Source organism: Barbatula barbatula (genome assembly GCF_947034865.1).
Source record: "Barbatula barbatula genome assembly, chromosome: 6".
In the NCBI taxonomy this organism is placed as follows: Eukaryota; Metazoa; Chordata; class Actinopteri; order Cypriniformes; family Nemacheilidae; genus Barbatula; species Barbatula barbatula.
The window spans coordinates 22,082,982-22,095,649 of NC_136765.1; the positions used below are offsets into that span (position 1 = coordinate 22,082,982).

At 36.1% G+C, this 12,668-nt stretch overlaps 1 protein-coding gene across 1 annotated transcript in view; it reads left to right on the forward strand.

The window, feature by feature from the left end:
* Positions 1-2,828: 2,828 nt before the first annotated feature.
* ros1 (c-ros oncogene 1, receptor tyrosine kinase) overlaps positions 2,829-12,668 on the forward strand; it is a 12,714-nt gene continuing 2,874 nt past the window's right edge. The window contains exons 1-27 of the mRNA XM_079458456.1: positions 2,829-3,113; positions 3,192-3,237; positions 3,346-3,494; positions 4,180-4,315; positions 4,400-4,604; positions 4,684-4,760; positions 5,041-5,166; positions 5,819-6,003; positions 6,127-6,224; positions 6,318-6,820; positions 7,559-7,762; positions 7,851-7,961; positions 8,104-8,285; positions 8,423-8,614; positions 8,733-8,833; positions 9,109-9,320; positions 9,433-9,611; positions 9,747-9,909; positions 10,073-10,174; positions 10,283-10,412; positions 10,513-10,678; positions 11,001-11,065; positions 11,186-11,315; positions 11,518-11,615; positions 11,725-11,928; positions 12,015-12,149; positions 12,321-12,481. Coding sequence (XP_079314582.1) covers positions 3,003-3,113; positions 3,192-3,237; positions 3,346-3,494; positions 4,180-4,315; positions 4,400-4,604; positions 4,684-4,760; positions 5,041-5,166; positions 5,819-6,003; positions 6,127-6,224; positions 6,318-6,820; positions 7,559-7,762; positions 7,851-7,961; positions 8,104-8,285; positions 8,423-8,614; positions 8,733-8,833; positions 9,109-9,320; positions 9,433-9,611; positions 9,747-9,909; positions 10,073-10,174; positions 10,283-10,412; positions 10,513-10,678; positions 11,001-11,065; positions 11,186-11,315; positions 11,518-11,615; positions 11,725-11,928; positions 12,015-12,149; positions 12,321-12,481 — 4,171 coding nt within the window. The 5' untranslated portion in view covers positions 2,829-3,002. The remainder of the gene's footprint in view (positions 3,114-3,191; positions 3,238-3,345; positions 3,495-4,179; positions 4,316-4,399; positions 4,605-4,683; positions 4,761-5,040; positions 5,167-5,818; positions 6,004-6,126; positions 6,225-6,317; positions 6,821-7,558; positions 7,763-7,850; positions 7,962-8,103; positions 8,286-8,422; positions 8,615-8,732; positions 8,834-9,108; positions 9,321-9,432; positions 9,612-9,746; positions 9,910-10,072; positions 10,175-10,282; positions 10,413-10,512; positions 10,679-11,000; positions 11,066-11,185; positions 11,316-11,517; positions 11,616-11,724; positions 11,929-12,014; positions 12,150-12,320; positions 12,482-12,668) is intronic.

Consider the following 12,668-nt stretch of genomic DNA (forward strand, 5'->3'; position numbering starts at 1 on the left):
TATTCCATGTTTGTTTTCTTATTTGTTTTGTTTCTTGGTTTTCGGTCTCTTTTGACATCAGTGAAACACTGCAGCATGGCATGGTTTTCTCAGATGCCCACCCAAACAAATTTGTAAACAACCCTTTGAATGTAAAGCTCTGTTAAACAACAATAGAAAGAGTGTTGATGAATGGAATGATGTAGGGATTTTTCTTGGCACGGAGTAAACCCAGATTATTGATCCATTGAGACTCTTGTAATACCAGAATGATGCCGACATGACTGTGAATAGGTGGACTCTCATCCTCCTAAAAGATGCTTGGCTGTACGTTTAGGGGCTACTGTAGAAACAACATGGCAAATTCCCTGTATGGGGACCAGTGGTAGATAGAAATAGCTCATTCTAAGGTAAAAAAAATAACGCTTCATTATGTAAGGTCTTTATACTGAACACATAGTTATGTTTATTGCATTTCTGACAATAGATCCTTCAAATAAATTAAACACAGCAAGTGTGTAAGAAAGAAGGTAATACTTTACAAAACGGTGGTATTTGTTAACATTATGCATCAGCTAACATTGATTTAGTTTCAGCATTTATTCAAGTTTGACACAATTGTTCATGTGCAGTAACTAATGTTAACAGTTATACGTTTTGATATAAAAAATTATTAGTAAATACTAAAATTAACATGAACTAAGATGCTGTAAAATTATTGTTAATTTTTCAGTTCATGATAACTAATGCTCATTTATATAAGCCAAAACATTATTACTTTTAATTGTTACCACGATTATTGGACATTAAAAACTATATGTGAGCATCATTGGAGTTCCAAATAGCAAGAATAGAAAAACAAATGGCACCATAATGGTAACTTTTAAACACGCACTGTGCTTAGTTTGCGACTGTGTGATATTTTAGGCTTGGCGTAGATACAACTTGGATGAAGACAATGGAAAAACATTTCTGCTATTTATAAGGCCTGATTAACGGGTCAGACCTCATGTGATGAATACATAAACAAGTACATGTGCTTCATTGTCACACCATTGGGTCAATCACAAAGGACTTTGTGGGTTTAAAAAGTGTCCCCTTATCGACATAGTTTACTGTGGTACATACTGGTAATGTCAAACATGGTTGGAAGTCCTGTTGTTTTGTAAATGATCAGACATCTTGTCCTCGTGTATCTCAAGATTTGAATGCTGGATGCATTTATTAACTGATAATATGCAAATGATCAAAACCCCTATATCTAGTTCAATCAAAACGCATGCACCGACTAATAGTAAATGTCAGCTTAGTTTTTTGGGTTATGGAAGCTAATTTCTTACTTGCGTTGTTTTTATCTTAATATTTTGTAATGTGTGGGAAAACATATTCACATTTCAACATGTCTAATGTATATCTCTTGACTGAATTGAGTTTTTATATGCCTTTCTTTCATTACAAAACTGAAATTCTATTTTAAAATGTCGAAATTACAGATGACGTTCACCAAAGAACCAATTAGAGGCCAGCAGATGGAAATTCTTTTAATAGTCTTTAAAAAGCAATTCAGGAGGAAACCTCACGTTTTTAACTTAACTATTTAAATATGCTAAAATAAAACTCATTATTTAGTTTTATTTACATTTTTTGTATTTAATTTTAGTCCCAAAACATAATCTGCCTTGTTACATTCGGGCAATTCCGTGAAAATGTCAACCTAACTATGGAAAAATAATGTTTTTACCAACGTTTTTGCTATGGTTACAAATATTAACATTTGGTGGTTCAAATACCCATGTGAGATCTCTCTTCAAATTTGTATAGCATTTGTTTTATTTTTAGTGCATTATTTTTCATAGTCAGCCAAGGGCCATTTTCAGTATTGTCACATCCATAACGTGACATATTCCTCAAACTAAAGTAACTATTTCACGTTCTATAAGGAGGCATCCCTTCTCCGTTTATTGGGTATTATTGCTTCAGGATTGTGCATTTTATTTTATAGAAATCCTACAAAGTATTTCGCCTCCCAAAAACCATGTCCTTTTTTGTCACATCCATAACGCATATTTATTTCCCTTTTTTGAAATCGAAAATGTGTTCATAGACTTACATTATTTGATGTTTAGACTCTATCAACAAGGGTTTAGTAAAAATATTATGTCACGTCCATAACTTTGGAATTGCCAACTTGTGTCATTCCTTATATGTTTACTGTAATTATCAAGAGAAAATAAATGACTCCTAATCTTGTTTAGTGTAGATCAGTAATCTTTTGAAAGAATAATGTGAGTGAGATGCATCACCCGTCACTAAATTTAACCTACTTTTTTAAGCATGCCAGAATGATATAAATTTAGGCACATAATTCAAGCCTAAATAATGCAAGTTATGGTAATGCAGAGTTGCTCCATCTAGTGGTGAACTCTGTTAAGTGTTATGGAATAGGCCTCTACGGTGAAAGCATACTGTAAAACAATTGTTTTAATCTGAGGAACCGGCCTCAATAAGCTTGTGTATGTGTCAGATATGTGGTTATATACTGTGCAGTATCTTGGATATAGTATATCTGACACAAAAAAGCTTTGTACAATTGTTTCAATAACAGTTCATGTGTCATTGATCAAATTTACACTTTTATTTGGCTCCATTTGATCTGTTGGCAATTACATTTTAACCATTAAATAAACACTTCCTTGTATCTGTCTCCAACAACTGTAAAGATAACAACTTCCACACTTTATAGTCAAGTGTCCATAGTTCAGCCTCTCTGCTTTGATATCCATCAATGAATGACAATTTTAGAGTTTCTTGCGAAACATCTGCTCGGTTCCCGTCTCTCTGGTCAGGACACACCTGTGAGGCACGCACCAGGTGACTACAGACTACAGAAAGTGCCAGTTCCAGCCATGGTTACATGTCGTTGATTTATATTTTTTAGGGTTTGGTGATGTCTGCTGTCATGTAAACATTTACGCTGTATTTAAAGTCGTGGAAGGCTGTGTTTTGGTTTTGGAAGTTCAGTAATGAAAAAGATTTGTCCTTTAGAGACTCTTTTAAATCTTTTTTTTCTATTCATTTGTCTCGGAGCCTCATCATGTGACAAATGCCACCTCGATAGTTCAGTGCAACCCATGGTAAGATGGAAAGAGTTATTAATGCAATATTTAGAAATAGACCAAAATTAAACTGTGTTTATTTACTTTAATGTCTAGACAACAGAAAGTGGTTCCAGAGAGTATAAGGATCTCATTTGCCAAAGTGAGTAAAAACACTGACAAAAGGTAGACATGCAATGGAATCAAATTCACAGTTTGTCTCTCAATTTCTATTTTCTGATTTATTTATTCTATTTATTATCTTCCTCAGACATTCTGTGTCCGCTCGCAGCACCATATGCATCTTGGATTGGATCTCATAATGTCACTTTGACCTGGAAAGCTTTGAATCAGTCTGATGTTTTATATATTCCTCAATGGACTGGTCCCAGTCTGTCTGGGGTTTGGGCTCAAGCAGAGGTACATATATATATATATATATCTGTTATGTTTATATGCGTCGTCATGCCCGTGAATGAAAATTCGACTTTTGCATTGCGTGGAATATTCATATTCAGGTTGTACACAACACGAGAGTCAATTGATAATGCATTTTAGTTTTTGGATGAACTGTCCCTATAGTATATTATGCATTATACGACTAATCCTATGAAAATAATTTTTTTAGTGAGGGTTAATCGGGGTCATGTTCATGAGATGCGCTTACTTAAAGGTGCTGTGTGTAAGTTTTTAGAGGATCTATTGAAAGAAAAGCAATATAAATACATAACTATGTCTTCAGAGGTGTATGAAGACCTTACATAATGAAGCGTTATGTTTTTTTCCTTAGAATGAGCTATTTCCATCTACTTACATTGCGGGTCCCTTACATTAAATTTGCCAAGTTGTTTCTACGGTAGCCCTAAACGGACAAACTTTCGTAATACATTATTTCTTTCGGCAAAGAGGTGAAAACATGACAACATCTTTGTCCTGTGTCACCCAGTGTAGTGTTTCGAAAGGGAGAAGGGAGGGCTGGTGTGAGCCGTTGAATGCAATTCGCAACCTCGCCATTAGATGCCGCTGTATTTCACAAACTGGACCTTTAAATTGTTTAACATTTACAATTTCTTTGCATTGAACAGTTTTATTTTCCTCATTGTAGAATGTTACAGAATCGACATACAGTGTTGAACAGCTGGAACCTTTCACCTGTTATAAGTTCAGGGTCTGGGCCGTGATAGCAGAAGATCACATGTGCTCTTTAGAAAGCCTTTGGTATCAAACAGAATCATTTGGGCGTAAGCAAAAGTATTTCTATATCAGGTTTCAAAATGAATAAACTAATCCTGGAGGCTAATCCATTTTTGTGGCCATGTCTTAAGTGCCATCCAGTCCTTCCATTGACAGTATTGAGAGCGTGTCTGGAGAGAGTGTGGACGTCCACTGGTCTCCACCTGAGAAACCAGCAGGACCCATCTTAGGCTTTAACCTCAACTTTACCACCAACAAGCAAGTCATCAGTGGAGCAACCGGAGGAAATGTCTTTTTCACCACATTCTTCCCAACACTCCACAACACCACGTACAGGTAGAGATGGCCTCCTGGAGATGTCAATCAAAGAAATGATTGTAGTGAGTCTCATTGTTTCTCACTGTGTCTCATTCAGGATCTCTATTGCCGCTGTTAACAGGGAAGGTCAGGGTTTTGTAGCTGAAGCCAGTATAACAACACCAGAACAAGTTGGTATGCAACTCACAATAAAATGTACATGCTGCAATAGAGATCATGATTTTCTGGATCATCAAACATCCAATTTTTTGGATCAACATCTGATAATCAATCAAATCTGATTGGCTGGTTCGAGTGTTGTTTAAGAGCAACAGATGTGTTCATCTGGAAACAAGCTTGGTTAAAACAGCATCTGCATCATGTTACCACAGTGTTACACAATTTGCTATCATTTCTCGCAGCTGCACGTACGGTTGAAAGAAGAAATAATTGGTCATTGTCTGTTGAGTTTCAGAGCAGAATGGAGGCGGCTGGGTGTTTGCATCCAAGTGGAACACACTGAGGAGAAGAGAAAAGAATGCTGATTTCTTCACTACAGCAGAATGTTTGTCTGACACTCGCATGGAGAGCAACATCACAGGTCCATTACTATTTGTCTACTAAGCACAAGTGTCCAAGTCAGAGATTACAATAAATTAAAATAGTCGCAGATTTATTATTGTTCACTAAAACAATGAATAGAATAAAAATAGTGTTTATTAAAATCAATTAAAATATAGACCTAAATATTATTTAATCTCATTTGTATCAAATTTTTCTCTACGTTATGGTAATGTTATGGGAAACAAGCTGAAACTAAAAAAATAAGAAGTTTAACATGAATAGCTGTATTAAAAAAATTAAATAAATAATAATAATGTCAACTCGTAGCACATAACACAATGGTTAAAAAGTTTAACTAAAACATGTTAAAAATGAATGAATTAAAAACAATTTAATTACATTGAAACCAAATAATCTGTTTTAATTGTGTAAATTTAACTGTGTTCTGTTTTGTAAAATATAAATGTATATTAACTTCATCAAATAGACTTTAGTTACACAAGATAATGTTAACGGTTCACTCAAATGAACAGAACAGAAAGATAAGTAAACACGTTGTCAGTAATGTTTTAATATAATATTTTTATTTAAGAACCACTGTGACCCTACATATGGTCTCTTGAGCTTTAAATCAACAATCTCTGTGCAGCAAGATTTTACTTTGGTGTAAAGTTATTTTGGTTCCACAGGAGTGGCCATGCACTACTGTTCAAACAAGGTCTTTTTTGCTGAAGGGACACATATTTGGGTTAAAGGAGCAGAAAATCTCACGGACCGCTCGGATCTTAAGCTTCTTTACTCTGTTGATGTGAAGGTCACAGCACTGACAGTCGACTGGCTTTATCAGAGGATTTACTATGTCTCCGGCGGTAGAGTGTGTACAGTATTTACTTTTAATTAAAACTTCCATCTGGATTTATTGTGCTGGGTTATTATGTTTGTTTAATCGCTGTGTTATTATTGTACCTTCTTTATTTCATGTTTTAATAAAATGCAGGTCTTTAATTGTGGAATAGATGACTGTATTTTTCCAGTCCATGTAAATCTCACCCTACCCAGTGACCCTTTGGACATCATTGCAGATCCATATAATGGGTGAGTATCTTGAAACACTATTTTGTATTTTTTGTAACCAATTTACACAAAAAGTAAATTATTATTAAAACTACAAAAATTGTGTTTCGTCAGATTTTTGTTCTTGCTGCTCCCCAACGGTATATTCCGTGCCCCTCTTTCTGGCCAACAAGACGAGATACGTCATATTGTGAACACATCACCAAATGCTCTGTATGACTTGGTGGTCAGTTTCCCCAACAAGAGGGTTATTTTTCATGACAGAAGAGATCATACACTCAAAGCTGTATCTCTGGATGGCTCACATGCGGTTACACTGTACACACGCGTTAAGTTTGAAGCAACCAGCATTGCTTATGAGGATGGTTTCTTCATGCTCACAGATGGCCGTGCATTTTATAAACAGGTTGGCCAGGGTCAGGTGGCCATTTTTAATGAATTCCCTATGGACTGTGATGACTTTAGTAGTCAGTATGAAGGATTTGGAAATATTTGCTATTTTAGTCCATTGGCACAACCATATCCGGTGCCACAAAGACCGAGAAATCTACAAATCCTGTTTGGATCAGATAAGGCAAATGTGTACTGGGATAAACCGGAAATAATGATCGGAGCAAGTGAGTATTTAAGTTAATATTCAATTTATTTTCTTTAGACTGTTAAAGCGTTATGTGGCCCAAACTTAACTGTTGAATAGTTTTAATGTAATTTAATACAATTAGTACACAATAACATTTTAATATAAATTAAATCTAAAATAAATATGTTCTGGCCAGGCGCGTGCGTCCGATGAAACCGTCTATAGCGCCTCTCTTTGTGGGCAATGATTTCGGGTTGCCAGATCTGCGTCAAAAAACAAGACAATGACCAATCAAAACAAGCCTAAAGATTAGACCACAGTACAAATATGCAAAACCTCAAATGTTGCCGCTCTTTTACCTAAAAGTCATAGTTATAGCCTAAAGAACTTCATCTTATCTTAAGAATGACCACTTATGGAACAACATCCCTTGCTATTTAAAAGTATTTTGCTAATAAATTGCAAACTTGGCAACCCTAAATGATTTAAAGATGATTTACAGAAGATGGTATTTATTACAGGAACATTGTGCAAATAATTTTTTTTTAAAAGTAATGCAAAGTAAGCAAACTTAAAGTAAAAAAACACTATTACAAACAAATCTGATTGATAATCACTGCATGCAGCATGTAGCCTTCGATAAGAATGAGTGATTTCTTATTGGAGCAATGTGTTTTATGATAATTTATCATTTATTATATTAAGGTTGGTTGAGTTTGAAATTGGCTTATAAAGGAGATTCAGTATGCAAATTCAATTTTGTTCCGCACTGCAGGTTCATCCGCCTGGCACAATTGGACTTATTTTGTAAACTGCTCATTGAATGGGCTGCTGGTGACAAGCTTTGGTGGAGTTACTAGCACACATGCAACAGTATCAGCTCTGGAGAGCTCGCATCGGTACCATGTATCTGTCAGAGCTTGTTCTCCTGGTGGATGTTCTAGATCAGTCTCTTTTGAAGGATCAACTCTTCACGCTGGTGACTATACTCATACATTTGATCAGAGCTCTATTGTAGTGTTTACATAACTGGTAACACATTATAAAATGTCATATTTCTCAATCAGTGGATGAAGCACCATATATAGTTGTTGCTGACGGTCATGGCATCTGGAAGCAGGATTTGGATAGCAATGACTTTCGGGAGCTACAGGTGTCTAACATCAAAGATGTAAAAGGTATTGAGCGGTAACAATATCATGTATTATTTAAACACATATTTTATACATTGTAATAAATATGATCTTTTCTATTGAAAAACCTTTGTAAATGAGTGAGAATGTGACACGTTTAAATAAATCTCTTTTTTTGCTGAAATAGACATTGACTCGTATAATGGAACAATCTACTGGACCAACAGTTCAGGTGACATCAACTGGGTTGAATTGGGTGACCTGTCTCTAAGCGGCAATGTCTTCACAATTCCTCTATCCATGAAAGCTGAATCTGTGGCGTTTGACTGGCTGGGTCAGTATCTGTACTGGAGTTGCAACTCAAACCAAGTACGTCCCTTTGCTGTTTAATTGTGTCCAAAATCTTCACGATCTAACAACATTGCAAATGGAAGCTCCAATTGACTTCAGTCTGTGACACTGTGAACGGAACAAGGTAACTGCAAAACATTTGTTTCTGAAATCAGATATGCAGAGGTTCTACATCTACAAAGCATGTTGAGATATTTCACCGCGCAGATGATAAGATTCTCAGTTTGGTAATTGATTCACTGAATGCTGCCATCTACTGGACCACTAAAACTTCTGTGGAGGGTTGTAGACTGGATGGAGAAGGATACCAACTTTTGGATAAAACAAGTGTGTTCTCTGGTAGAGAGGTGAGATATAGATATATACATACAGTAGAATATCAAATACATGATACGAGTCTCACATATCCTGGCAAAGGTATTGGGGGGATTATTGTTTGTTTGTGTTATTAATCTTTCATTGTAGGTTGCTGGAATTACTTTGAATGTGATGGAGAGAAGTCTATATTGGTTGGTGAAAGATGGTACCATGGTAAATCTGTACAGAGCCAATTTTAGAGGAAACAGGTCGGTTTATAGCAAATATTTAAAGGGATACTTCACATAATTTACTCTCCTTCGAGTTGTTCCAAATCTATCTAAGTTTCTTTGAACACAGAGAAAGATATTTTGAAGAATGCTTATAACCAAACATATCTTGCGTACTTTTTTCATTTTTGGGTGAAGTATCCCTTTAATAGTCAGATCTTAAAAATAACTGTAAGAAGTTAAACAGGATTGTTTAACTGACATTCGTCCTGTAATAATATTGCTTATTTTTACATCTGCCATTTGCTGTAAAGGATGCAAAAGTCTAAAGTGGAAGAAATTATCCAATGGACCACGTCTCAAATCTTCAATCATCATGTGGGATACTACAGCGGGCGACTCCTGTGGTTGGATGAAAACAAACAGTTAAGGATTCAGGAGATGAACCAGACAACCAGTGTCCTCATGTCTACTAACACACTGACAGCTTTTTCTATAGTTCAGGAGATGCTCAAACCTCTACCAGGTCAGCGGCTCACATCTCATATTGATGTCTGAACATTTTACAACACATATAACCCTTCTTCTGGAAAATATTTATGCAGTTAGCACTTTGAATATATTTGTCTGTGTTCTAGATGGGTTCTTGTCTCCTCCTGTTGTCATTCCACCTGCCGTTCCCAAAACCTCAGTTCGTCTTGAAGGGAACGACTTATTTTTTCAGATTCTCTGGGATGCCAGTAATATTGACTTTGGGAATGTGTTTTATTGTGTGGTGTCTCACGAAATGTCGCAAAATGCCGAACAACTTCAAAATGTACATCGGAAATCCCAATTCTACATTATTCATTATTATTGTAGTACATTACAAATAATACAAATACAATATTACACGCATTTATTTAATTAATGTGATATAATATTAATTATGTATTTTTACTCATTGCTGCAGAACTATCCAACCAGATATTGTCCTCTTAAAAATACAGTTTTTAAACCAGTCATAAATGTGACAAGATTCAAGCCGCACACTGAATTTAACATCACTATAACCCCATTTTCATACTGGGGTAAGGGGGCATCAACAAGCACGATTCTGTTTACTCCAGATATGGGTAAGAAAGCTTCATCATTATTGTATTTACATTAATTCATAATATGTAAATCAGCTTATTTGAACAACAATAGCACAGAAATAAGGAAAACTAAAATTGCACGCTGTTAGCATAATGAAACTGCACTTTTCATTTTTGCATTTCTCTGTTTGTCATCCAACAGACACTCCGAAACATACAGACTATCGAAACATACAGTTGGTTATCGTGATCACAACAGTCTGTGTTTGTATTGCACTCATTATTGTCATCCTGGCTACAGTCAGTAAGCACAAAAGCAACACAATTCACATGTGTCACCTTCATTATAAAAGTACTAAGACAACCTATACTACAATTGACAAAAAGTGAGTTTGCTTCTGTTTTTCTGTAGTTTGGCTAAGACGTCATAAGAAGACAGATCGTGAGACATTTGTACAAACAGCTGTGCATATCCAAACCGATGAGGAGTTGGAGTATGTCCGGGGTTTGGTTGGTCTTGGCAATGCATGCTATGCTGTCAGGTGAACAAAAATATATCTAAACTCGGTTTCATTGTACAGTTGATGATTTAAGTGGATCTGAAAGCCTAAAGTGTATTCATCTCTGCATAAATATCGACAGTGCCATACCTGCCCAAAGACAGATAGAGTCCCTTCCTGTATTTCCCCGGGACTGTCTGAAACTCCAAAGGCTGTTGGGCAGTGGAGCGTTTGGAGAGGTTTACGAAGGGATCACAACTGGCAGCCAAATCACAGAAATAGGGTCAGAGGAAAGAGTGGCTGTTAAGGTAAAGTTTGGACAGACCTTTCATTATGTCCTGTATGTTGGATCTCTTTAAGCTCCCGGGTATACATAAGTAAAATGTTGGGTCTGTGATCAGAACATTGCTGAGCATTTTAATCGTGGGTGGGATCTGTGAAGTTTTATTATTGTGCTATTTAATCTGTAAATAGTGGCACATCAATTATAAAATTTCTCTTTAAAAATGTAATCTCTTTTTTTCTGCAACTGACAAATAACATCCACCAATTTAGAATACAGAAACATGCCTGTAAAAACAAGCCTGAACTGGTTTACAGTTTGTATAATGTGTTGAAAACTGTTCACAGACACTGCACACCGGGGCCAGTGAATATGAGAAAGGTGAATTCTTGAAAGAGGCTTATCTGATGAGGTATAATAAGACATGTTCTTTCATCATCACATTAAATCATATTTTGTTTGTATTTATTATATTATCATTATTATGCAGAATACAATTTTAACATGCATCGTTTTGTTTTTTGGGTAACAGCCAGTTCAATCATTCTAACATCCTACGTTTGCTTGGAGTTTGTCTGCTGAACGAACCACATTATCTCATCCTGGAGCTGATGGAGGGAGGAGACCTCCTTACATACCTGAGAGGAGCTCGTCCTACAAATGTAAGTGTCTTATTCTTATTTTTTTAATTGCTGTGAACTTTATCTGCATTCTGTGGATTACCACCGAAAATTATTTTGTCTGGTCCTTTGGTTTGTCAGAGCAACCCAATTTCATGTGTATAATAATGCAAAGCGTCATGTCTCTGGTTTTATAGACTCATAAAAATAATATTTTGTGTTTAAAATATCTTATGTCTCTCAGAACCGCAGAGGGTTATTGAATCAGACCAGCCTTCTGGACATCAGTTTGGATGCTGCCAAAGGGTGTGCTTATTTAGAAAGGATGCGTTTTGTTCATAGGTAAAGATCTGTTATTGTTCATTCTTTATTTTAACTAACTGGCGGGATACTTTATTAGAAAGTATTGGACTGTATTCAACAGTGAACTGTTTCACTTTGTCGTGTACAGGGATATTGCTGCAAGAAACTGTTTGGTTTCAGTAAAAAGCTACACGGACCCAAATAGAATCATTAGAATAGGAGACTTCGGATTGGCCCGCGACGTGTATAAGAATGACTACTACAGGAAGAGAGGTGAAGGTCTGCTTCCCGTTCGCTGGATGTCACCAGAAAGCTTAACCGATGGAATTTTCAATAAATACTCAGATGTCTGGTAAATATTGCAAATATCGCTGCTACATTTGAAGTAGTATGCCTATCCATCCAAATAAACCTACACATTAATTTGCAAATTTCCAGGGCGTTTGGAGTGCTCCTATGGGAGATTATGACATTAGGAAAGCAACCATATCCAACATACACCAACCATGAAGTCTTAAGTTATATCAGCCACGGTGGACGACTGCCTTTACCAACAGGGTGTGCTCAGAGATTGTGAGTTCCATAAATTATTATTAAATGTATTGATAGCTTGATGTCATGGCAGTTGCTTTAAATGAAAAAGGCAAAGTTCAAATTTGAACTTTTTATTCCTTCCATACCTGAAAATGACATTTGAGCACATTGTATTGTATTATATTTAAAGTGTATTCTATTATATTATAGGTACAATCTGATGATGGACTGTTGGAAAAAAGAGCCAGCTGATAGGCCAAGCTTTCAGCAGCTACAGGAAACCCTAAATAAATTGCGGGATTATGAAGCAGATAAAGAAACAAGGCAAAATACGACTCAGGGTCATTTAAACCAAGCCTATCAGGAGGATGGTGAGAAACATTTATGTGATTCTTCCTATGCGCAAACTACACAAGTTGCGTAGGGCCCCTGCACCACCAGGTGGCCCCGTTGAGTACAGAATTAAAAACACTTAAATGTAAGCAAACTCTGAGTTTTCTGTTACCAACTTTACAGGAATCATTTGGAAATGTCCTTTTTAATTCTTCATTTATTTAA